The 25,850-nt window shown below is 38.4% G+C and overlaps 1 protein-coding gene across 2 annotated transcripts in view; it reads right to left on the reverse strand.

The window, feature by feature from the left end:
- Positions 1–25,850, reverse strand: part of FOXJ3 (forkhead box J3) — a 180,423-nt gene that overhangs the window by 17,510 nt on the left and 137,063 nt on the right. For both annotated transcript variants that reach the window (XM_012001722.1, XM_012001723.1), the window contains 3 exons: positions 10,905–11,006; positions 4,261–4,389; positions 69–243 (listed from right to left, as the gene is read on the reverse strand). In XM_012001722.1, the coding sequence (XP_011857112.1) occupies positions 69–243; positions 4,261–4,389; positions 10,905–11,006 (406 nt within the window). The remainder of the gene's footprint in view (positions 1–68; positions 244–4,260; positions 4,390–10,904; positions 11,007–25,850) is intronic.

Raw genomic sequence — 25,850 nt, forward strand, 5'->3', positions numbered from 1 at the left:
ATGTGAAATAATTTAAAAATCTTTTTCCAATAAAACTTTGTCATAAAAAAGGTTTTAAGAAAACTCACCTTGTTGACTAAGTGACTGCTCAAAAACTGACTTATAAAGGCTCCGAAATGAGGCACTAAGATCTTCAAAATTATATTCTGAGAAAAGTAGTTGCTTGTCTCTTTCTGGAAGGTTGTACTGTGGTTGCTGCTGAGGAGTTAATGATTGAGAGACTGATTCTGGATGGCTTGTCACCTAACATTAAAAGAAAACACAACTAATTTAGCCTCTCTACTAATTACAATTGACTTGTTATATAAAATATATAACTGAAAACAGTGCCAACACTGGAATTCAAAGAAAATAACTCTTCTGTCTCAGGCTTTCCCATCCTCTGTTAAAACATAATGGACAGAAAGCAAAACAGTTAAACTGAATCTTGAAGAACTGTAGAAGTCTAACCCAACCTCCATATTTCACAGAAGGAAAAGAATTCAAAGTTAAATAACTTGCCTTAGATCATACAAGTAAGTGATGAGTTAGGCCTAGAATCCTTCTAGGCTTTCTGTAAAATCTTCAATCGTGATTTCTACAGAAGCTATTTTATCTCAAACTCCACTAAAACTATAAAACTACTAACATTTCCTTCATTTATTCAATTATTTTTTAGTATACAAACCCAAATACTGTGAGTACTATGAGTCAGATGTATGGCTCTGCCCAAAGCAACAAGGAGCTTAAATATGCCTAACTCTTCATCTCCAGGGAAAACTTATCTTTAAAAGCAGGAAAACTAGAAATAAAATCAATAAAAGATAATCATCTGTATTTCTTAAAGACTACGTACTATATGAAAAGGTGGTAAACTACCATTTGTTTAGTGTTTTGAAAAATTAATGTACGAACACTGACTAGAAACTTACGTAGCCATTAAAAATAATGCTCATAAGGAGTCTGCAATAACATGGAAAAATATGGATTTTTACATAAGAAAATGGCTCTGCCGCTGGCACCCTAGTGTCCTTACACATCTCCACACAAACAATGTAGGCAAGGCTCCATGGCAGGATGACCTAAGCCTTGGTGGAACACCCTGTGATTATCCTGGAACAAGTGGTTTTATTTATTAAAATTCTCATCTGCCCTCATGTCTTGCAGGAGATGGCCATGGGGCAGTTACTCATCCACCTTTCTATTTTGCAAGAAGTTGCCAAGAAACAGGTTCTCATCTACCTCCCTGGCTGAGTGAGACATGGGACTTTCTGCCTTACTCCCTTAGGGTACAGCTGCAGGTTACAAAACTGCTTAGCTGCACTATGGAATTTGTTCCTCTATTACAGAGTGAGCTACTACTCGAGTAGTCTGTCATCTAGTACTGTCATGTGGGATGTAGGGAGCTGACACCATGCTAACCTGGTTTATACTGTCTGTATAAGTAATAAAACTATCTCAATCCATGTGGGCTCATTGTGGCCTTACAGGATCAAACTATATAGGTGTGATAAACCCAATCGGCAGCTGCCACTGCACTGTTGCTCAGGGACTGCTCGACCATTTGACACTTTATTGTTGAAAGAAAACAGCAGGGACGGGCATGGTGGCTCAACGCCTATAATTCCAGCACTTTAAGAGGCCAAGGCGGGCAGATCACCTGAAGTCAGAAGTTCGAGACCAGCCTGGCCAACATGGTGAAACCCTGTTTCAACTAAAAATACAAAAAGTAGCTAGGTGTGGTGGCTCACGTCTGTAATCCCAGCAACTTGAGAGGCTGAGGCAAGAGAATCGCCTGAACCTGGGAGGCAGAGATTGTTGTGAGCTGAGATCGCGCCATTGCACTCCAGCCTGGCCAACAGAGCGAGACTCCATCTCAAAAACAACAAAAAAACCAGTCTACAAAGTCTCGCTTTAAACAGGGCAGTTTAACCCTGTTACATTTATTGGCACAACAAACATGTTAGTTCTTACTTCTGTCATCTAGTTCTATACCTGCTTTTTAAATTTGTCCTTTTATAATGCTTTGTGATACTGGACAGTGTTCTTTGCATTCTTTTGGTCAAGATTTTTTACACTTATATTACTTCAAAAAGCAACTTAAAATCATTATATCTTTGCTGAGTTCGCTTCAATGTTCCAACTATTATTTTATAACTTGACTTTGTCATTATTATTTAATTAATCTTGATCACGGGTAAATAATTTTTTTCAGGAAAGATACATGAAAACAAGGGCAGGATACTTTCTAATCTCTGCATATCAAAGAAAGTCTTTCTCTTGCCTTCACACATGAATTAAAATTTGGGCATAATATTTGTTATTCCAAACTCATTCTCTCAAAACTCTGCATACAATGCTCCATTATCTTCTGGCATTTAGTAGTATCAAAGAGAAGCCTGAGGCCAGGCATGGTGGCTCATGCTTGTAATCCTAGCACTTTGGGAAGCCAACAGGGCAGGAGGATTGGTTAAGCCAGGAGTCCGAGACCAGTTTGGCCCACTTAGCCAAGACCCTGTGTCTAAAAAGAGAGAGAAAAAGAGAGGCGGAGGTCTGATTTGTGTTTCTTTATATATAACTTACTTATTCTGTCAGAGTATTTATATGGGTAACCACTTATGAAATTTTAAAATTTGCCATAATGTATCTAGATACAGCAGTCCTTTAGTATCAGCGAGGGATTGGGTAAAGGAACCCCAACCCACTAGAGTACAAAATCTGCACATGTTCAAGTCCCTTATACAAAATGTTATAATATTTGCATATAACCTATCCTCCTATATACTTTAAATCATCTCTAGATGATTAATACCTAATACAATGCAAAGTTATTAAACTACATTTTTTTCCTTTAAAAAAAAAAAAGAAAGAAAGAAATACAGTCTCATTCTATCGCCCAGGCCGGAGTGGAGTGACATGATTACTCCTGGGTTCAAGTGATCCTCCCTTCTCAGCCTCCTAAGGTGCATGCCACAGTGTCTGGCTATTTCGCTTTTTAAAGACAGGGTCTCACTATGTTGGCCAGGCTGATATCAAACTGGTCTCAAGCAATCCTCTTGCCTCAGCCTCCCAAAGTACTGGGATTACAGGTATGAGCCAACGCATTCCAGCATATATTTTTTATTGCCGTACTTTTTTTTGTTTTTAATTGTATTTTGTTGTTCAAATATTTTCAATCCAAAGTTTGGTTAAATCTGTGGATGTGGAACCTACAAATATGAAGGGCTGACTGTATACGTTTTTCCCCCATTAATTTCTTCTAGAACTCAGTATCCCTTTAAATCTCTATTTCTTCTGAAAATCGCTTCTATAACAACTTTTTCTTCTGCAGGGACAACTACAATTCTCAGTTCTCCACATTTATTGTCTTCTTTTACATAATTTTTATTCCATTTTCTTTCTTCTCCATTGTGGGATAATACTTTTTTCCACCAGGCAATAATAATTTTGCAGAGGCAACTTTCTTTTTTCCTACATTCAATATGAATTTTAATTCTGCTATGTTTTTCTTTCCCTTGTGTTATTTTCTTTCGGGTCTCTCCCTTTATATCTTTGTCCTGTGTAAGTTTTTTCCTATTTACTCATCCTGGAACAACAGGGAGTGATCTGGGAAGATCAAGTTTACACTGACAAACAATGTGGTGTGTAGCTCTTGGGCTCTATTATCTGCTCACTGAGGAAGACAGTTGCCAGGTAGTTTGAAAAGAATAACAGATACCCTAAGAGTCATGTTCTTGTAATAGGTAACAAATTAGTATAGAAGCAAGAGTACTCATACACAGGTCCCTTTATAGCATGGCTTTTTGCCCCCTGGATCCAAACTGAAAATACATGAGTAGTTAAAAATTGAGTACCAGGCCACCCTAACCTCTGGGGTTTACAGAATTCCCTTCTCAGATCTACAGCTGGAAACCATGTCGACACACACATCTTCTAAGCTCTTTTTCTAAGAAGTATAGAATATCACCAACTATCGCTCTACTAGACTAAAGTGCAATTTTTTTCCTGTTCCAATGGCTTTTCTCTTGGACACAGAACAGACAGAATAAAGTAGACCAAAATCTGTTAACACTGCACAACCATTTTTTAAAAATCGAATATGGTATCAAATTAAAACACTAACAAGTTACAATCTCCTCTAAATAAGTTTTATCTAAAGTTAATAAATTTATTAGTGAGAAAAACATACCTTCATTTTTAAATTTGCATTTCAATTATGTTTGGTTTAGTTTTAAGTACTAAATGAATAACTATTAACATGTTAACTTCATCAAGACTTACCGGTGTATAATTATGCACACTTCCAACACTGTTCAAATTAACAGATGCCAAACTCTGGTCTGAGAGACTGTTGTTAAGGCTACTGCGTGGGCTATCACTACCATCCTGATCAGTGTTATACAGTGTTACCTAAAATGAAAAAAGAAAAATGACAACTGAATATAAGGAGTACTTCTTAAGCAATTCTGCAAAAATACAACTGAGCAGGCATATGGCAAGAAGAAATCTCAGTGGCCTTTCCCTAGGTGCTCACCCCAATTCCATGCCCTGTATGGCTAAGTTCATGTTCATCATAAAATAATTTTCTCAATACTCAAACTAAAGGACATGTCTTTTAGAGGTATAGAAATTCAATTTATAGCATAATTTACCATGTATAATTAGCCCATAAACATTTAATAAAAGAGGAATATAATAGATTTTTACTCTATTAAATATTTCTATAATGCATGCATTTTTGCTCAGGCTTTAAACAAAATTACTGTTCTATCAGAATCTTAGAAATCAAAAAGAAGCATATATAAAAAAACAAGATTTTTTTTTTTTTTAAATCACAGGCATCACAGTATTTTTAATACTGAAGATTGGAAACAAATGTTCAACACATTTATAAAATCATAAATACATGATCTGACTTTAAAAAAAATGTTAATATATACATTAGATATGAAGAACTGTCAAACTGTTGTTAATGGTTTTCTGGAAGGGGCTGAGGATTCCTGAAGACTTACATTTGTGTATATTTTTACAGTGCTTGAGTTTGTCTATAAGCATTATAATTTTTAATTTAGAAACAAACAAACAAAAAAAGGTATTTTTGGAATAGAAAACTAGCCTATTTGCAGTGAGCCAAGATGGTGCCACTGCACTCCAGCCTGGTGACAGAGCAAGACTCTATCTCAAAAAAAAAAAAAAGTAAATATAAAGGAAAAAACAAATAATACACATTATCATGAATAAGAGTTCTGACCTCATGGACTCTCTACAAAGGTCTCAGTTACCCAGGTATCCAGAGACCACACTTTGAGAACTACTGATACACTGTATGACCAGCACTCTAGAAGCTCATGTACTCTCCCAGTCATCACGCATGTCAGTCATTATCCATCCTGTATCTCCTGTCCCAGGTAACCACTTCTATCACTATTGATTGGTTTTCCTATTTTTGAGCTAAGTATAAATGGAATCACATAGTGTATAACCTTTTTAAAAGGCCTTGTTTTCTACTGCATTAATATCTACTCTTAATCTTTATATTTCCTTCTTTCCTTTTTAAAATTCATTTTTTTCATGCAACAGAGCTTTATTGTTTTATCATTTACATATTTGGAAGTATAAATCCTCCATGTTTTATCCTTTTCTTCAATATTTTCTTTTCTTTTTTTGAGACAGAGTCTTGCTTTGTCGCCTAGGCTGGAGTGCAATGGTGCGATCTCAGGTCACTGCAACCTCCGTCTCCCGGGTTCAAGCGATTGTCCTGCCTCAGCCTCCCAAGTAGTTGGGATTACAGGTGCGCGCCACCATGCCTGGCTAATTTTTGTTATTTTTAGTAGAGACAGGGTTTCACTATGTTGGTCATGCTGGTCTCAAACTCCTGACCTCATGATCTACCCCCACCTCAGCCTCCCAAAGTGCTGGGACTACAGCCACTGCACCCAGCCTTCAATATTTTCTTTAGCTAACTTTAGTCATTTGGATTCTCATTTTTGTTTTACTATCAGCTTATTTTTCATCCATCGCCTCTCTTCCCACAAAGAACATCTGGACTGGAATCACATTAAATTTGTATAGCAACTCTGGAAAAACTGACTTCTTTACAATAGTCTTCTGCATGAAAATTATATAATCTATTTATTTATGTCGTTTTCTTTCAGTAATTTTTGTAGTGTTCTGTGTAGAGTTCATCTTTCATTTAAGACAAGGTATTCGATGTTTCTGAATGCTAACTTAAGTGTTACCTTTCACATTTTATTTTCAAACTATCTGTGGCTAGTAGGCAGAAATAAAATTGATTTCTGAAGAGAATTCGCTAAATTCACTTATTAATTTTAAGGCTTTATCCACAGATTCTGTTCAATTTTCTGTGATCATCAGTGGCAACTTTGTCTTTCAAAACTTTATGCTTTTTATTTCTTGTTTGTAACTTCTAACCGGTAAGGACCTCCAACACAATGTCAAATAAAAGTGCTGACAGCAAACATCTTTCTCTTCTTCCATACCTCAAAGAGAAAGTTTTCAGTATTTCACCATTTAATATAGCATTTGCTATATGCTTTGTAGATATTCTTTATCACACTGAAAAAAATTTCCACCTATTTACAGCTTTCTAAGGGTTTTATTAAGTCATGACCTCTGAGTATGCCTTTGTAATAATCCGCATAAAATGTGGAGTATACATGTAGCACTTCTAACTACAAACAGAAGAACAACAGCAATAGATTTCCTAGTGCTAGACCTAGCCTGCATTTCTAGAATACAACTGTGTGTGTGATGTTCCTTTTTATGTATTGCTGGATTAAATTAGACAACATTTTGTTTAAGATTTTAACACCTATGCTCATGAGACCGGCTGAAAATTTCCTTTCTTGTAAAGTTTTTTTCAGGTTTTGCTACTTAGGCTATGATGGTTTCATAATATAAATTGGGACATGTTACCTCTTTTTAAAAATTCTCTTGAAGTGTTTATACAAGATAAATGTTATTTTTTCATTACATAATTACAAGAATTCCTTGAAGTTTGCTGGGCCTGAAGTCTTCTATAAACAAATATTTTTAATTATGGGTTTAATATATACAAAAGTATTAACGTTTTCTATTTATTCTTGTGCCAGTTTTGATAAGTCATTTTTTACGATTTTGTCTATTTCATCTAAAATTTCAACTTTATTTACGTAAGATGTTCATATCTATCCTTCCATTATCTTTTTAATTCTGTAGAATCCATATAGCCCCTTTTTTCATTCCAGATATTAGCAAATTGTATTTCTCTTTCATCAACTTTAATAGTACCTTTCTGTTGTTTCATTTTTGAAAGCTTTTTTTGCTATATCTCCAAATTTACTAATCTTTCCTTCTGTTTAGTCTGTTATTAATCCCATCTAGTGTAGTTTTCAACTCAGACACTGCAATTTTTATCTCTAGGAGTTTGCTTTGGGTTTATATTCCACCTGTCTACACAGATTGTTCAATGTGTCTTTTAGCTTCTCCATGAAATACAGATATAACTGCTTTAATGTCCTTTTCTAAGCTAATTCTATCATCTCTATCATTTCTGGGTCAGTTGTGACTTTTTCCTCATTATGGGTTGTTTACTGTAAAAAAGTAAAGAACATTAGTGACCTTTGGGGACAGTTTCAAGTAAACTAATAAATGTATAAGTTGCTGGTGGCAATCCAGATCTACGCAAAGAAATAAAGAATACCAGAAATGGTAACTATGTGGGTAAATGTAAAGCCATTTTTTTTTTCTGATTTAATTCTCTTGAAATGGTAATTGACTGTTTAAAGCAAAAATAACAAATATGTATTGTGGGTTTCTATCATAGACAGAAAAAAATGGGAGCGTACAGTAATAAAGTTCTTATACATGATACAGTATAGTATCTTCATATTTTTAGTAGAGATGGGTTTTTGCCATGTTGGCCAGGCATGTCTTGAATACCTGGCCTCAAGTGATCCACCCGCCTCAGCCTCCCAAAGTGCTGGTATTAAAGGGGTGAGCCACCACACCCAGCCCAAATACTGTATATCTTTAAATGAGGTTGTTTGTTGTTTTGATTTGGTCTGCATGTTCTGAGTTACAGAAAGGCATGCTTAAATATATTACCATGATCTTCTTTATTCCTTTTTCCTCTCCTCCTGCACACTAAAAACAACCTTGTTTGACCTTTTCCCCATGTCCCATTTACCTCAAGTTTTTCTGAATTTTCCATCTTTTCTTCTCTCTGTGCTTCCATCTGCACGTTTTCTATAGACCTATTTTCCAGTTCATTAAATTTCTCCGCTGACGTGCCTGATCTATTAATCCCATCTGCCAGGTTTAATCAAGTTTCCTCTTGATTCTTCCATATAAATTCCAATTCTCTGGTAAATTTTCTATAACTCATCTATTTTCTTGACCATATCAGTTATAGTTATTTTGCGAACAATGTTTATACTGTCTCCCCACAACTGCATATTTACTTATTTCAAACTCTCTCTCCTAGCACACCTGGAAATTTTGACTGAATGCTACACCTTACACTTATTGAAAATTACAGAAGCTCTGGATGATGTTATCTTCCTCCAGAGAGAATTCCGTTTTCTTTCGGCAGAAAGAATATTAGCATACCACTCTAGTAACTGTTGAGGCTGATCTATCTTGGCTTGCACTTACTCTTAGAACAAAATTCTTCTCAGATATCAAGTTGAAAGCCTACGGTGTATTACCATGGCTCTCTCCTCCTTTGAAGACCATAAACTACAATATTTGTCCCTCCTGTTCTGTGAGAGTGTTGAATTTTGGCTAGCGAAAAACTACTTTGTGTCTGAGCCCTAGCATACACAATTAGGAGTTGGCAAATGCCTTAAGTGGATACTGCTTACAAAAAGTTGAACTCAGCCGGGTGTGGTGGCTCACACCTGTAATGCCAGCACTTTGGGAGGCCAAGGCGGGCAGATTACCCGAGGTCAGGAGTTTTGAGACCAGCGTGGCCAACATGGTGAAACCCCATCTCTACTGAAAATACAAAAATTAGCCAGGCGCAGAGGTGGGCACCTGTAAAGCTACTTGGGAGGCTGAGGCAAAGAATTGCTAGAAACCGGGAGGCGGAGGTTGCAGTGAGTCAAGATCGCACCACTGCACTCCAGTCTGGGCGACAGAGTGAGATCCTGTCTCAAAAAAAAAAAAGTTGAATTAACCCGAGATTCCTCAGGATCTCGGCTCTGCAAGCCCTGGCTGTTCGGTAACTCCAAACTCCAATTTTTGTCTCCCTGGTTTAATGAGTGCTCTATGCTACTGCTCCCTGTGTAGCCCCCCTACGCCATGCACTGAGAATTGGGAAATGTACCAAAGGAAAATGTACAAAGCTTATCTCAATGTGTTTACCTCTTCTCTGGGCTCCTGACCCCTGAAGTCCTGGCTGTCCTAGTTTCCAATACCTCCTTCTTCTTCTTTTTTAATCAAAGAGGTGGTAGGGAGAGGTGTGTGGCTATGTCTGTCTGGTATTTTACACAGATAGGCAGAAAGGATAATCTAATACTAGTAGTCTGTCATATCTGGATGCAGAAATCCAAAACCTCCAGTTCCTTTGACATCCACATTATTTGGTCATAAAGTCCCAGCATTACTACTTCCTAATTGTTTCCTAGTAACCACACTATCATCTATGTTTAGGTCCTCATCACCACTTAGACTACTGCACAGAGCAGTATTAGGTATTTCTGATTCTAACCCATCCACTTCACCAGAAATTCTTATCTAGCTGGTCACCATTAGAGATCATTCTTTAAAGTACATATTTCTGGGCCCTACTCATCATGACACAATAACTGATTTGGTAGAACTGCAATGGAATCCTGGGATTACCACCACTACCACGACCCACCCCCCACCACCCTCCACCCCCCAACTGCCCCATAAATCCTCTAAGTGACTGTGATGTAATGATTTCAGATTGCCACGTGGGAAGAATCATTCCTCTATGCCTAGGCTGCCAGTTTCCTTTCTGAACTGGAAATTTGAATTATGTCACTCTGATTATAATCTGTCGTCTGTTTAATCATTATCTTTCTACAAGTAAAAGGATCCTAGGAGTGCCATGTTAGTGCAATGGTGTATGTGTATGTGTTCACATTTACGTGTGCGCGTGAAGTGAGAGAATGAAAGTCAGAGAGAGGGAGAGAGAAAAAGAGGGTGAAATCTAGAGGGAGAAAATGAAAACAAGACTGAAAGAGAATCTAAGCGTAAGTATGGGAGATGTATGGCTCTGGAGTACTCATGGTCTAGTAGGTAAGAAAACAGATGAACAAAACTGGATTCATGAACCTCCCAGAACCTTTTTAGCGTTTTGAGATGTAACGTTAAGAAAGTGTCTTATAAAGAAGAGACAGATATATACCTGTATCCCACTAGGTATATAATGACCCATCACAAAGTTGTGACTCAACATCAAAATGTAGCAAACGACCATATACTGTTCCTGGCTATATTCCTAGACTTGAGTATCATGAAAATAGGTAGACCACCATCCCAGTGAACTCTATGAGGCTGTCCAATTATTATTTTACTTGACTATTAACTCATCAGAATTTGACAATCTTTTTTTCAACCGCATATTTGGAGAGGTAATTAATGATTTTGAAACAAACTGATTCAATAAAATGCTGGCTCACAAATTCTACCAATGGGAACTGAGAGAGCCAAGAATTTTTAAACAAGTATAGAACTTCTCAATAAGCACCTTCTAATTTCTCCTGAGAGGTATTTTGTTCTAATTTGTGCATACCTCAAAACATTCTGAATTTAGCCTTCAAGCTACCATGTATAGGGTAAACAAATATATATAATCTTTAAACTGAACCATACAGGATTCTATCATTACTACAAAGGCAAATTAAATGTACTACTCAATGACATTTCAATAATGTTTAAAAAAATGAAATTACTTTGTTAGTCACAGTGTTGATTGCCAGAGTTGGAGAGGCACTTCCCGAAATAATACACTCCATTCCCAAAGAATCTGAATCTATGCTATATGGAGTTGAGGCCTAAAATATAAGAACAAAATAAATAATTATTAGCTCATATATCCAGCAACTTTAACACAGTTTGAAGGGATCTCATCAAATTCTCGAACATTCAGTTTTGTGCTTTGTTTCTGAAAATGAATTTAAATCACTAGTGAAATCTATTCTACTATATTTTAGTATGCTACTGACCTGATACTACAAAGTCCTTTGGTATGGCTATTCTCTAACAACTCTTTTAATTGACTGCGAGATAGGCTGACAAAAATTATAAATAAACTTCTGTAGTGAAAACTGCTAATGATCCCCTAATATTCATTCTCCCCTCATCCTTTACAGTAATAGATCTTTACAGTATCTACTCATGTCTGCCCAGCCACAGACTACCTTTCCAGATTCATGAGCTACCTGTGGCCATGTGACTACAGTGTAACCAATGGGATGTGAGCAGGAGTGATGTGTGCCACTTCTGGGTCATGTCTTTGAAAGAAACCTGCTTGCCCACCATTCATTGTTCCTCTCTTATTGCAGATTTAAGACAGATATGGTGGTGGTGATCTTGCTTAACCATAAATAGCTGAGGGTAATACCCTAGGAAAATACCGGAAAAACAGGATTAGAAGGAACCTCAACATCTGAATGACCTTGTCGAACAGAGCTGTTTATATCTCTGACCCACCCATCAGCTTGGGCTTCTACCTGACAGAGAAATAAATCTCTCTAGTTTAAGCCAGTTATAGATTTTTTAAACTTTTGCTATTTTTTTTTATTGATACATATTAGATGTACATATTTTCAGGATACATGTGATAATTTAATCCATTCATATAATCAAATGAAAAATTTGATATCCTCAAACTTTATTTATCTTTTGTTTATACTGGGAATACTCCAATTATTCTCTTCTTAGCTATTTTGAAATATACAATCAATTAATGTTAACTACAGCCACCCTACTGATTTATCAGACATCAGGTCTTACTTCTTCCTCTTCTTCTTTTTTGGGATGGAGTCTCGCTCTGTTACTCAGGCTGGAGTGCAGTGGTGCAATCTTGGCTCACTGCAACCTCCACCTCCCATGCTCAAGTGATTCTCCTGCCTCAGCCTCCCGAGTAGCTGAGATTACAGGTGTGTGTCACCACGCCTGGCTCATTTTTGTATTTTTAGTAGAGACAGGGTTCACCATGTTGGCCAGGCTGGTCTCGAACTCCTGACCTAAAGTGATCCACCTGCCTCAGCCTCCCAAAGTACTGGGATTACAGGTGTGAGTCATCACGCCCAGCCAGTTCTTATTTCTTCTATCTAAGTGTATACTCATATCCATTAATCAACCTGTCTTCATCTCCCTTCCCCCTACCCTTCCTGGCCTCTGGTAATCACCAATCTATTTTCTATCTTCATGAAATCCACTTTTTTAGCTACCACATATGAATGAGAATATGCAATATTTGTCTTTCTGTGAGTGTACATCAGTTATAGTTTTATTTTTCTTCCTTTGCTAGAGCAACTGAATGATCTCCTAAATATACTTCATATGTACTGCTTAGAGTTAACCTGGGTGTCAAAAACAATAAAGTTTTCTGCTACTGGAAATTTTGAATATATACATTGTGATAACTCCTCTCTCTCTCCTAAGAAATGTTTTTTATTGCTTTATTGAGCCCTCAAAAGTTCAACTTCAATAGTAAATGTTAAAGAGGGGCAAAGAGAAATAATTTATGGTTATGACGCTAGTTGCATATATATTCTCTCTCTGGTAAAAACTCTTTGTCCCACACATGATCCTAACTGTACATGCATTTTTAAAAGATCATACCAGATGAGTGAGAGAGCAATTGCACCAAGACACATTTCTGAAATTAACCTATCCTTTAATCCCTTAGCATTTTTCTCATCAGAAAATCTAATCAACCTTTGGGCAGAGAATAGGGGTCTTGATTGAAAAAGACCAGAGCTACCCCTACAAGCTAGAATCCAGCACTTAGGTCCCAGGTACACACTGAGAGCAAGGTGAAATAGAAGAGCTATTAAAAACAACTCTATTTATGCCTCAGTTTTAGTGCCAGCCAACCAAGCTATAATTAAGTTAACACATAAGATTACTTTAGAAAGGTACAAATCTCATATTCCCTTAACTCAACTCAGTCATCTCAGTCTGAACTACTGGTTCACTAATTCTCATTCTTCCCTTCTGGTAGGATAAGGGAAAGTTGTATTATGTGATGTCATGCAAATTACTTGAACTTTATGCTTGTTTTCTCATCTATAAAAAGAGGATTATGATACTACCTTTAGAGGTCTGTTAAGAACATCAATAAAATATTTCATGTAAAGCACTTAGCATGGTAACTGAAACACACAGTAAGTGCTGGCTACTATGATGACCACTAGAATATATCTGCTACTGATGCCAAGGACCTGCTGATACAAAGAAATACTCATCCCGCAACAAAATACTAGCAAATCATATTCAACAGTTCAGTAAAAGGATCATGCACCATGATCAAGTGGGATTTATCCCTGGGATGTAAGGCTGATTCAATAGACATGCATCAATAAATGTGATTCACCATATTACAAGAATCAAAGACAAAAAGAATGAAGGATCATCCCAAAGATACTTTAAAAAGCATTGGACAAAATACAATATCCTTTCATGACAAAAACGCTCAACAAATAGGGTATAGAAAGAACATTACTCAACACAATAAAGGTCATATATAATAAGTCTATAGCTAACACCATACTCAATGGTGAAAAGTTAAAGGCTTTTCCTTTTAAGACCAGGAACGAGACAAGGATGCCCACTCTCACCATTTCTATTCAACATAGTACTGGATGGCCAAGCCAAAGCAATTAGGCAAGAGAAGGAACTAGAGATGCTCCTTGACTTATGATGGGCTTATGTCCCAATAAACCCATCATAAACTGAAAATACCATAAACCAAAAATGCATTTACTGTACTTAACCTACTGAACATCACAGCTCAGCCTAACCTACCTTAAACACGTTCAGAACACTTACATTAAGCCACACATGAGCAAAAGCATCTATTTTAGAATAAAGTGTTGAATATCTCATGTAATTTATTGAATACTGTATTGAAGGTGAAAACCAGAATGGTTGTACAGGTACTTGAAGTACTGTTGCTACTGAATATGTATTGCTTTTGCACCATCAGAAAGTCAAAAAAATGTAAGCCAAAACATTCTCTAAGTCAGGTACTATCTACAAAAGGCATCCAAATAGGAAACAATGAAGTCAAACTGTCTCTGCTGATGACATGCTCTTATATAGAGAAAATCCTAAACACTTCAACAAAAACAGAATAGTATTCAGTAAAGTTGTAAACAAATTCAGTAAAGTTGCAGGACACAAGATTAACCTCTAAAAATCAGTAGCATTTCTATACACTAACAACAAACTATCTAAAAAAGCTATTAAGAAAACAATTCATTTTTTCTTTCTCCAAGATGGTAGATTAAAGGGATTAACATAACCCTCCCACTTGGAAAAATAAAATCATGTGTAGAAATTCAAGTTGTGAACTTCTTTCCTAGAAGCAACACAGGAACGTAACAGAAAAACTGAAAGAAACCGCAGGCCTTTTGAAAGAAGTGGTGGGCAGCAGCCTACACCATGAACCAGGTAGAAAACTGTGTCTATAGCGCTTGAGTGGGAGACAGGTTTCCTACATGATACATACTCCCACTAGGGAGTCAGGCCAGTGGGAACTGCCTTAACCCTACCCAGGCATAAAATACCTTAACCCAATCCAGGCCACAGGAGAATGCCTTAATGCTACCCAGTGCTGGAGCCGACTTAATGAGCAGTGGGGAGAACATGAGGAGAAACGGCATCAGGACATGCTTTACATCCATTCCCAGACTCCAGCAGGCCTGGAGGGAAGCCATTCCTGATCCTATCTCAGGGAAGACTGCCAGCTAATTCAGGCAGAGGTCACAGGTTGAGAGATGCTCCCAACTGAGACTCGTGATATAATCTTGAGTGCAGATGGACCCCCTTGGCCAGAACAGAGGGGCAAGTGAGAAGTGTGCTATAGCCACAGGTGCAGGAGCTGGGTGTCCCTGCTTTGCAGGCAGACCTGGAGGGATATGGCCTGAAAACTGTGGTTTCTGTCTTGGCTGGGAAGGCTTATAGCCTGGGGCAGTTCTGAGTTCTAACTGCTGGCTGCCTGCAACCCAACTGGCTGCTGCTAGCAGAACACTGTGTATGAGACCTTTCTTGCCAAGTCCGTGGGAGCTGAGTGGGCCTTACTGCCATTTGCTACACCCGATGCCCCATGCGGATTATTCTGTGCATCAGAGGCAGCTGTGCTCCATCTACCCTGTAACACTATCCTGACAGCCACGGAACTGCCCTCTGACCCCTACTGGGGCCACTGCTTGCGCCCACATGTCAAGAGCCAGAATGCAGACTTGCCTGACTCGGCCCCTATCTGGCTTTGTCCCTTCACTAGCCCTGGCAGCATAACACAACAGACTGGGACTTTGGGAAGCCCATAGCCCCACCTATTACCTGAGACACCAGAGTACCTTGGGTAACATAAGGCAAGCACAAATCCCACCACTACCACCATAGTTGGTGTTATTTTGCAAGCATCACCTCTTGAGGCCAACCAGCACAGCCCATTACAACATCTGCAGGGACAATAACACCACCCTCAGGAAGGAGAAATTTTTTGCATGACCTCAGCTATCGTCATTGCCTGTATCACCCTGGCTAACCAGAAGATCTTGAGTCTGTCCACGTGCCCAGTACATTACTACTACAGTTGGCATCTGAGAAAGCCAACACAAGCTGGCATTTGAGAAAGCCAACACAAATCTCAAGGAGATTTCCTTGAGATAACCAAGGAAATCTCATAGTCTACGTAACTCCCTTCCCACCCCCATCAGAGCTGGTGCTGGTACCCGCTGCCGGGAGACTAGAGGACAGGTCACATCACTGAATCCCTTGCACACATTCCCCAGCACCAGCCTGGAGTGTGGCAACCTCACTGAGCAGCTACATCCAGAAGAGCAGCAAGCTCCACAATAGTCTGGCCCTCAGGGACTGCTACTCCTAAGGGAAGGGGCAGGGTGGGGGGGTGTACTACATTAAGGGAGCACCTCATGAGACAAAAGGAACCAAACTGCAGGCCTCAGGTCCTTTAACTTTCCACTTGTGGGGAAGGTTCTTTTAGAAGAGAAACATGTGCAGTGCTAAGCTCAGTGGGGAAAGTTTGTTTGGCTCTACCCCAAAGTCAGGCGGCCCTGGTGCTCATGAAGGGTCTAGAAGAAGGGGATTTCTTCTCCTCTCGCCCATCATTGCAGACACAGCTGGGGCCTCTCCCACGGGAGCCTGGCATGGGTGCATCTGTAGATACTCTTCCTGGAACACTTTGGCGTAACTGCATCCCTACAGGTGTGCCCTCCAGATTCAGGCCTCCATGAGAGGTAGAGTCATAATCCCTCTTTACATGGAACATCACAATCCTGCAGATGAAAAGAGATGCCTGTCTGATATGAATAGCTGGAACATCTGGTGAGGAGTGTGACTGGGAGGTGAATGTTTTCCTATCAGCCTGAAAGACAACTTTGGTGGTTTCTTTCCTTCCCCTTGAAAAGACTTCAGTGCATTTCACTGAGAGCTTCCCTAGGAGCCTCTGCCAAGGCTGGGAACTTTGCCCACCACTGGGATATTACTTCCTTTGGCCATACCTGTGGGTACCTCCCACCAGCCTCAAGCCTAAACTATTCAATTCAGTGAATAAAGTATTAGAGGATAATTTTTTTTTTTTTTTTTTTGAGATGGAGTCTCGCTCTGTCGCCCAGGCTAGAGTGCAGTGGCCAGATCTCAGCTCACTGCAAGCTCCGCCTCCCAGGTTCACACCATTCTCCTGCCTCAGCCTCCTGAGTAGCTGGGACTACAGGCGCCCGCCACCACACCTGGCTAGCTTTTTGTACTTTTTAGTAGAGACAGGGTTTCACCGTGTTAGCCAGGATGGTCTCGATCTCCCGACCTAGTGATCCGCCCATCTCGGCCTCCCAAAGTGCTGGGATTACAGGCTTGAGCCACCGCGCCCGGCCAAGAAAATTTTTAAATGCACACCACTGGGGAACAAGATAAGCTTCAAGAGACCTCTGCCATTCTCCAGCTCCACTGGAGATAGTAAGCCTGCTCACACACCCTGCACAATGCTACTACAACCAGCATCTGAGAAAGCCACTACACAAAGATTCTCTGTAACCAAGAAACTCTAATATAGAGTTTTCACCACAGAAAGCACCTAGAGCCAAAGTTGGGTGACAATAAACCATAAACATTAAAGTTACATCCTGGAGTAGTGGGGGTGAGGAGGGCCGGGGGAAGGTAAGAAATGAAAAGACACAGTTGAATCAAAAATAAATTCAAAAATAATTAGAAGTGGCCAGGCACAGTGGCTCATGCCTATAATCCCAGCAATTTGGGAGGCCAAGGTGGGAGGATCATTTGAGGTCAGGAGATAGAGACCAGCCTGGCCAACATGGTGAAACACCATTTCCACTAAAAATACAAAATTTGGCTGGGCATGGTGGCACGTGCCTGTAGTCCCAGCTACTCAGGAGGCTGAGTCAGGAGAATCATTTGAATCCAGGAGGCGGAGGTTGAGCCAAGATGGTGCCACTGCACTCCAGCCTGGGCGACATAGCAAGACTCCATCTCAATAATAACATAATTCAAAAAGTCAATTGTGAATTTACTCAAAGAGAAACAAGGTAAAAATGCAACAGAAAAAATTTTAAATAACAGTTCAGAATATGAAGGAAAAATTTTCTAAAGAGATAAATATTTTAAAGCAAAGCCAATCAGAACTTTTGGAAATAAAAGACCTATATCGAGAATTACAAAATGTGGTAGAAAGTTTTAACAACAGACTAGACCAGGTAGAAAAAAATAATTTCAGAGCTCGAAGACAAGACTTTCAGGTTAACCTCATCAGATAAAAATAATGAAAAGAAATGAACAGTCTCCAAAATATATGCGATTATGTAAAACAGCCAAACCTAAGAATCATAGGTGTTCCTGAGGGAGAAGGAAAAGTTAAAATTTGGAAAACCTATTTGAGGGAATAACTGAGGAAAATTTCCCTGGTCTTGCTAGAGATACAAGAAGCTCAAAGAACTTCTGGGAGATTCACTGCAAAAAGGACATCATATAGTCATCAGATTATCTAAAGTCAATGTGAAAGAAAGAAGTCTAAGAGCAGTTAGACAAACGCATCAGGTAACCTGTAGAGGAAAACCTATCAGACTAACAGCAGACTTCTCAGCAGAAACCTTACAAGCCAGAAGGGCTTGGGGTCCTATCTTTACTCTTTAACAGAATAACTGTCAGTGAAGAATTTTGTATCTAGCAAAAAAAAAAAAAAAACACAAAACAAAGCAAACAAAAAAAAAACTAACTTTCTTAAGTGAAGGAGAAATAAAGTCTCTCAGAAAAGGAAATGCTAAAGAAGCTTGTCAATAATAGGCCTGCTTACAAGAAATGCTAAAAGGAGTTCTTGAAACAAAAGGTTGATGTGCAAAAGAACAGAAACTCCTGAAAGTATAAACTTCACAGGGCTTGTGAAACAATAACACAAGGAAGAAAACAAAGTCACTATGTAACAATCAACAGTATGACTGGAATAGTATCTCACATCTCAATATTAATGTTGAATGTACATGGTCTAAATGTTCCACTTGAAAGACATACACTGGCTGAATGGATTAAAAAAAAATCACAAACTGAGTAGCTGCTGTCTTCAGAAGACACACCTAACATGTAAGGATTCTTAAAGACTCAAGATAAAGGAGTGAAAAAAGAGATTTCCGGCAAATGGAAGCCAAAAGCAAGCAGAAGTAGCTATTCATATATCAGATAAAAAAGACTTTAAAACAACAACGGTTAAAAACAAAACAAAAAGACACGATTATATAATGATAAAAGGATCAATTCAACAAGAAGATATAACAAACCTAAATATACATGCACCTAACTGCAATGCTCCCAGATTCATAAAACAACTAGTACTCGAGCTAAGAAAAGAGACAGACAGCAACACAATAATAATGGGAGACTTCAATACCTCACTAGCTGCACTAAACAGATCACTGAGGCAGAAAGTCAACAAAGAAACACTGGACTTAACCTGCATTCCAGAACAAATGGACTGAACAGATATTTATAGAACAGTCTACCCAAGAACCACAGAATACATACATTCTTCTCGTCAGCACACAGAACATTCTCCAAGATAGACCATATAATAGACCACGAAACAGACATATTTGTAAAAAACAAATCAAATAAAACCACAGCAGAATAAGACAAAAAATCAATTCCAAAAGGAACCCTCAAAACTATACAAATACACAGAAATTAAACAACCTGCTCCTGAATGACTTTTGGGTTGACAATGAAATAAAGATGGAATTTAAATTTTTATTCCAAATGAATGGTAACAGTGATACAAGTTACTGAAACCCCTGGAATATAGCAAGAGCAGCACTAAGAGTTAAGATTACAGCACTAAATATCTACATCAAAAGTTCTGAAAGATCACAAACTGACAACCTATCTTCATACCTCAATGAACTAGAGAAACAAGAACATGCCAACCTAAAGCTAGCAGATGAAAAGAGATAAAAAAGATCAGAGCAGAACTAAATGAAACTGAAAGGAACAAACAAATACAAAGTATCAATGAAACAAAAGGTTGGTACTTTGAAAAGATACATAAAACTGAGACACCACTAGGTAGATTAACCAAGAGAGAAGATACAAATAAGCTCAATTAGAAATGAAAACGGAGACATTACGACTGACACAAAGAATTATAAAAGACCATTCAAGACTACTGTGAACACCTCTATGCACACAAACTAGAAAATCTAGAGGAAATGGATAAAATCCAAAAAACACACAATCATCCTTGCTTGAATCAGGAAGAAATAGAAATCCTGAATAGACCAATAGCAAGCAATGAGATTAAATCAATAATTTAAAAACTGCCAAAAACAAAACAGCCCAGGGCCAGATGGATTCACAGACGAATTCTACCAGACATTCAAAGAAGAATTGGTGCCAATTCTACAGAAACTATTCCAAAAGACTGAGAAGATGGAACCCTCCCTAACTAATTCTATGAAGCTAGCATCACCCTGATACCAAAGTCAGGAAAGAATATATCAAACAAAGAAAGAAAAAAGAAAACTACAGACCAATATCCCTGATGAATACAGATGCAAAAATTCTCAACAAAAATACTAACAAACCGAACCCAACAGCACATCAAAAAATAGTAATTAACCACAATCAAGTGGGTTTCATCCCAAGGATGCAGGGATGGTTCAACATATGCAAGTCAATAAATGTGATTCACCACATAAAATTAAAAACAAAAACAATATGGTCATCTCAAAAGACACAGAAAAAGCACTTGATAAAATCCAGCATCCTTTTATGATAAAAACCCTCAACAAACTAGGCATCAAAGGAACACACCTGAAAAAAACAAGAGCCATCTATGACAAACCCACATCATAAAGAATGGGGAAAAGTTGAAAGCATTCCACCTAAGAACTGGAACAAGACAAAGATGCCCATTTTTTACCACTTCTATTCAACATAGTCCTGGAAGTCATAGCCAGAGCAATCAGACAAGAGAAATAAAAAAAAAAGGGCATCCAAACTGGAAAAGAGGAAACGAACTATCTCTATTTGCTGATAATATGATCTTACACCTAGACACCCTAAAGCCTTCTCCAAAAGACTCTCAGAACTAATAAATGAATTCAGTAAAGTCTCAAGTTACAAAATCAATGTACACAAATCAGTAGCACTGCTATACACAAACAGCTATCAAGCTGAGAATCAACTCAAGAACTCAACCTTTTTTTTTTTTTTTTTTTTTAAAGAAGACAGGTCTCGCTCTGTCACCCAGGATGGGTGCAGTGGCGTGATCTCGGCTCACTGCAACCTCTGCCTCCCAGGTTTAAGTGATTCTCCCACCTCAGCCTTCTGAGTAGCTGGGATTACAGGTGCATGCCACCACATCCAGCTAATTTTTGTATTTTTAGTAGAGAAGGGATTTCCCCATGTTGGTCTAGCTGGTCTCAAACTCTCAACCTCATGATCCGCCCATCTCAGGCTCCCAAAGTGCTAGGATTACAGGCATGAGCAACTGCGCCCAAAAATAAAAAAACCTAGGAATATACTTAAGCAAGGAGGTGAAAGATTTCTACAAGAACTACAAAATACTGTTGAGAAAATCACAGATGACACAAACAAGTGGAAATACATCCTATGCTCATGGAATGGAAGAATCAAAACTGAAAATGACCATACTGCCCATAGCAATCTACAGATTTAATACAATTCCTATCAAAATACCAACATTTTCATAGAATTAGAAAAATCCTAAAATTCATACAGAACCAAAAAAGAGCCTACATAGCCAATGTAATCCTAAGCAAAAAGAACAAATGTGGAGACATCACATTAATCAACTTCAAATTATATTACAAGGCTATAGTAACCAAAACAGCATGGCACTGGTATAAAAGCAGATACACAGACCAATGGAACAGAAAAGAGAACCCAGAAATAAAGTCAAATACTTACAACCAACTAACCTTCAACAAAGCATACAAAAACATAAACTGGGGAAAAGATACCCTACCCTATTCCGTAAATGGTGCTGGGAAAATTGGACAGCCACATGTAAAAGAATGAAACTGGATTCCTATCTCTCACCATTTACAAAAATCAACTCAAGATGAACTAAAGACAAGGCCAAGCATGGTGGCTCATGCCTGTAATTCCAGCACTTTGGGACTCCGGGGCAGGCGGATCACTTGAGGTCAGTAGTTCAAGACCAGCCTGGCAAACATGGTGAAACCCTATCTCTACCAACAATACAAAAATTAGCCAGGTGTGGTGGCACACGCCTTGCAGTCCCAGCTACTCAAGAGGCTGATGTAGGAGAATTGTCTGAACCCGGGAGGCAGAGGCTGCAGTGAGCCAAGATAGCGCCACTGCACTCCAGTCCAGGCAACAGAGCAAGACTCCATCTCAACAAAAAAAAAAAAAGAAGAAGAAGAAGAAAAAAGGATGAACTAAAGACTTAAATCTAAGACCTAAATCTACAAAAATGTACATGAACACCTCTTCTGGACATTGGACTAGGCAAAGAAATTGTGACTAAGACTCCAAAAGCAAATGCTACAAAAACAAAAATAAATGGGAAATAAACTAAGCAGCTTCTGCACAGTAAAAGGAAATCATCAGAATAAGCAAATAACCTGTAGAATGGGATAAAATATTTGCAAATTATGCATCCAATAAATGACTAATATCTAGAATCTACAAGGAACACAAAAAAATCAGCAAGAAAAAAGTGAGCAAAAGACATGAACAGGCATTTCCCAAAAGAAGGTATACAACCAGCCAAAATATATATAAAAAATTTCAACACAACTAATGATAAGAGAAATGCAAATTGAACCACAATGAGATTCCATCCATCTTATCCCAGCCAGAATGGCCATTATTAGGAAGTCAAAAAGCAACAGATTGTTGGTATGGATGTCGTGAAAGGGAATGTTTATACAATGCTGGTAGGAATGTAAATTAGTACAACCTCTACGGAAAACAGTATGAAGATTTCTCAAAGAACTAAAAGTAAATCTATCCTTCAATCCACCAATCCCACTATTGGGTATTTATCCAAAGGAAAATACATCACTGTATCAAAAAGACACCTGCATGTTTATGCTTACTGCAGCACAATTCACAACTGCACAGATACAGAATCAACCTAAGTGCCCATCAACCAATCAGTGGATAAAGAAAATGTGATGTGTATATATACACCACGGAATACGATTCATCCATAAAAAAGAACAAAATAATGTCTTTTGTAACAACTTGGACAGAAGTGGAGGCCATTATTCTAAGGGAAATAACTCGGGAATCAAAAATCAAATATCGCATGTTCTCACTTGTATGCAAAGGTGTAAAGAGTGGTATAATGGACATTGGAGACTCAGAAGGAGGAAGGCAGGAGGAGGGTAAGGGATGAAAAACTACTTATTGGGTATAATGTCCACTAGCTTGGTGACAGGCACGCTAAAATCCCAGACTTCACCACTATACAATTCATCCATGTAACCAAAAACTGCTTATACCCCGAAAGCTACTGAAATAAAAAATTAAAATTTAAAAAGAAATCCATTTACATTAGCATCAAAAAATAAAATACCTGAGAATCAATTTTAAAAAGAGAAATGTCTGTATAATAAAAACTATAAAACACTGATGAAAGACATAGAAGATAGCATGAATAAATGGAAAGATATCCCATGTTCATGAATTGGAAGAATAAAAATACTGTCAAAATGTCCATACTACCCAAAGTGATCTACAGATCCAATGCAATTGACCATCAAAATTCCAACCTCATTCTTCACAAAAATAGAAAAAAAAAATCTTAAAATTTGCATGGAACCACAAAAGACTCCAAAGAGCTAAACCAGTATTGACCAAAAAGAACAAAAGCTGGAGGCATCACTCTACAGGAGTTCAAAATATATTGCAAAGCTACAGTAATCAAAATTGCATGGTACTGGTACAAAAACAGACATATCAACCAGTGGATTAGGATAGAAAGCCCAGAAATAAACCCACACATCTAAGCTTAATTGATTTTCAACAAAGTTGCCCACAACAGACAATGGGGAAAGGACAGTCTCTTCAATAAACGGTTGGAAAAATTGGGTAGCCACATACAGAAGAATGAAAATGGACCCTTATCTCACTCCTATAGAAGAATAAACTCAAAATGGCTTAAAGACTTACGTGTTAGACCTGAAACTCTGTAACTATTAGAAGAAAACAGAGTATGATATGGTTTAGCTCCGTGTCCCCACCCAAATCTCATCTTGAATTGTAATCCTCACTTGTTGAGGGAAGGACCTGGTGGGAGGTGACTGGATCATGGGGACAGTTTCCTACATGCTGGTTCTCATGATAGTGAGTTCTCACAAGATCTGAGGGTTTAAGTGTTTGAAAGTTCCCCTCTCACTCTTCTTTTTCCTGCTGCCATGTAAGACGTGCCTTGCTTCCCCTTCGCCTTCTGCCATCATTGTAAGTTTCCTGAGGCCTTGTCAGCCATGCAAAACTGTGAGTCAATAAAACCTTTGTTTATAAATTACCCAGTCTCAGGTAGTTCTTTATAGCAGTGTGAAAACGGACTAATACAGGGGGGCAAGCTCCTTGACACTGGTTTGGGCAGAGATTTCTTGGATGTGACCCCAAAATCATTGGCAGTGAAAGCAAAAATAGATAAATGGGATTGCATCAAACTAAAAAGCTTCTGCACAGCAAAGGACACAATAGGGTGAACAGATAACTCACAGACTAGGAGAAAATACATGCAAATAATACATCAGAAAAGGGAACAATATCCAAAATATATAAGGAACTCAAACTACTCAATAACAAGAACACATATAACTATATTTCAACATGGGCAAAGAACCTGAACAGTCATTTCTCAAAAGAAGGCATACAAGTGCCAACAGATATATGAAAAAATGCTCAACATCTCTAATCATAAGAGAAATGTAAATTAAAACCACAGTAAAATATAATTTCACAACTGTTAGACTGATTATTACCAAAAAGATAAAAGACAAGTATTGGCATGGATGTGGAGAAAAGGAAATCCTTATACACTGCTGGTGGTATTATAAATTAGTACAGCCATCTTGGAAAACAGGATAGAAGTTCCTCAAAAAACTAAAAATAGAACTACAATATGATCTAGCAATCCCACTACTGGGTATATACCCACAGGAAATAAATTCAGTATGTCGAAAAGATATTTGCACTCCAATGTTCACTGCAGCATTATTCACAACAGCCAAGGTATGGTAATAACCGAAGTGCCTATGAATGGGTCGAAACAATGTAGTACACATACACAATGAAATATTATTCAGTCTTTAAAGAACAAGAAATTCTGTCATTTGCGACAACATGAATGTCTGGGGGCATTATGCTAAGTGAAATAGGCCAGCCACAGATAGAAAATACTGTATAATTTCACTTATATGTGGAGCACTCACTGTTTTAAGGCATTTCTTTCTTTTTTTGAGAAAGGGTCTTGCTCTGTTGCTCAGGCTGGAGTGCAGTGGCACAATCATGACTCACTGCAACCTCAAACTCCTGGGCTCATGCAATCCTCTGGCCTCAGCCTCTCCAGTAGCTGGGACTAGAGGCAGGTGCCACCACATTCAGTTTTCTTTCTTTCTTTTTTTTTTTTTTTGGTAGAAATGGAGAGGTAGGTCTTACCCTGATGCCCAGGACTCTCAAAGTGCTGCATTACAGGCATGATCTACTGCTAAAAAACTACCTAAGATACGTGTTCCTTCTTCTACTCCTTGACACGTTTCCTTGGAATAGTTTAATTGCTTGCAAGCCCAAATTTAAAAGCAAAATGCAAAAAGGTCAGGAAACTGGCCAAGCACAGGTGGCTCACACCTTAATACTAGCACTTTGGGGGGCCAAGGCAAGAGAACTACTTGAGCCCAGGAGTTTGAAACCAGCCTGGGAAATGTAGCAAGACCCGGTCTTGAAGAAGAAGAAGAAGAGAGAAGAAGGAAGAAGAGAAGAAGAAGGGAGAAGAAGGAAGAAGAAGGGAGAAGAAGGGAGAAGAAGGAAGGAGACGGGAGAAGAAGGAAGGAGAGGGAGAAGAAGGAAGGAGAAGGGAGAAGAAGGAAGGAGAAGGGAGAAGAAGGAAGGAGAAGGGAGAAGAAGGAAGGAGAAGGGAGAAG

Source organism: Mandrillus leucophaeus, unplaced genomic scaffold (assembly GCF_000951045.1).
Source record: "Mandrillus leucophaeus isolate KB7577 unplaced genomic scaffold, Mleu.le_1.0 Scaffold67, whole genome shotgun sequence".
In the NCBI taxonomy this organism is placed as follows: Eukaryota; Metazoa; Chordata; class Mammalia; order Primates; family Cercopithecidae; genus Mandrillus; species Mandrillus leucophaeus.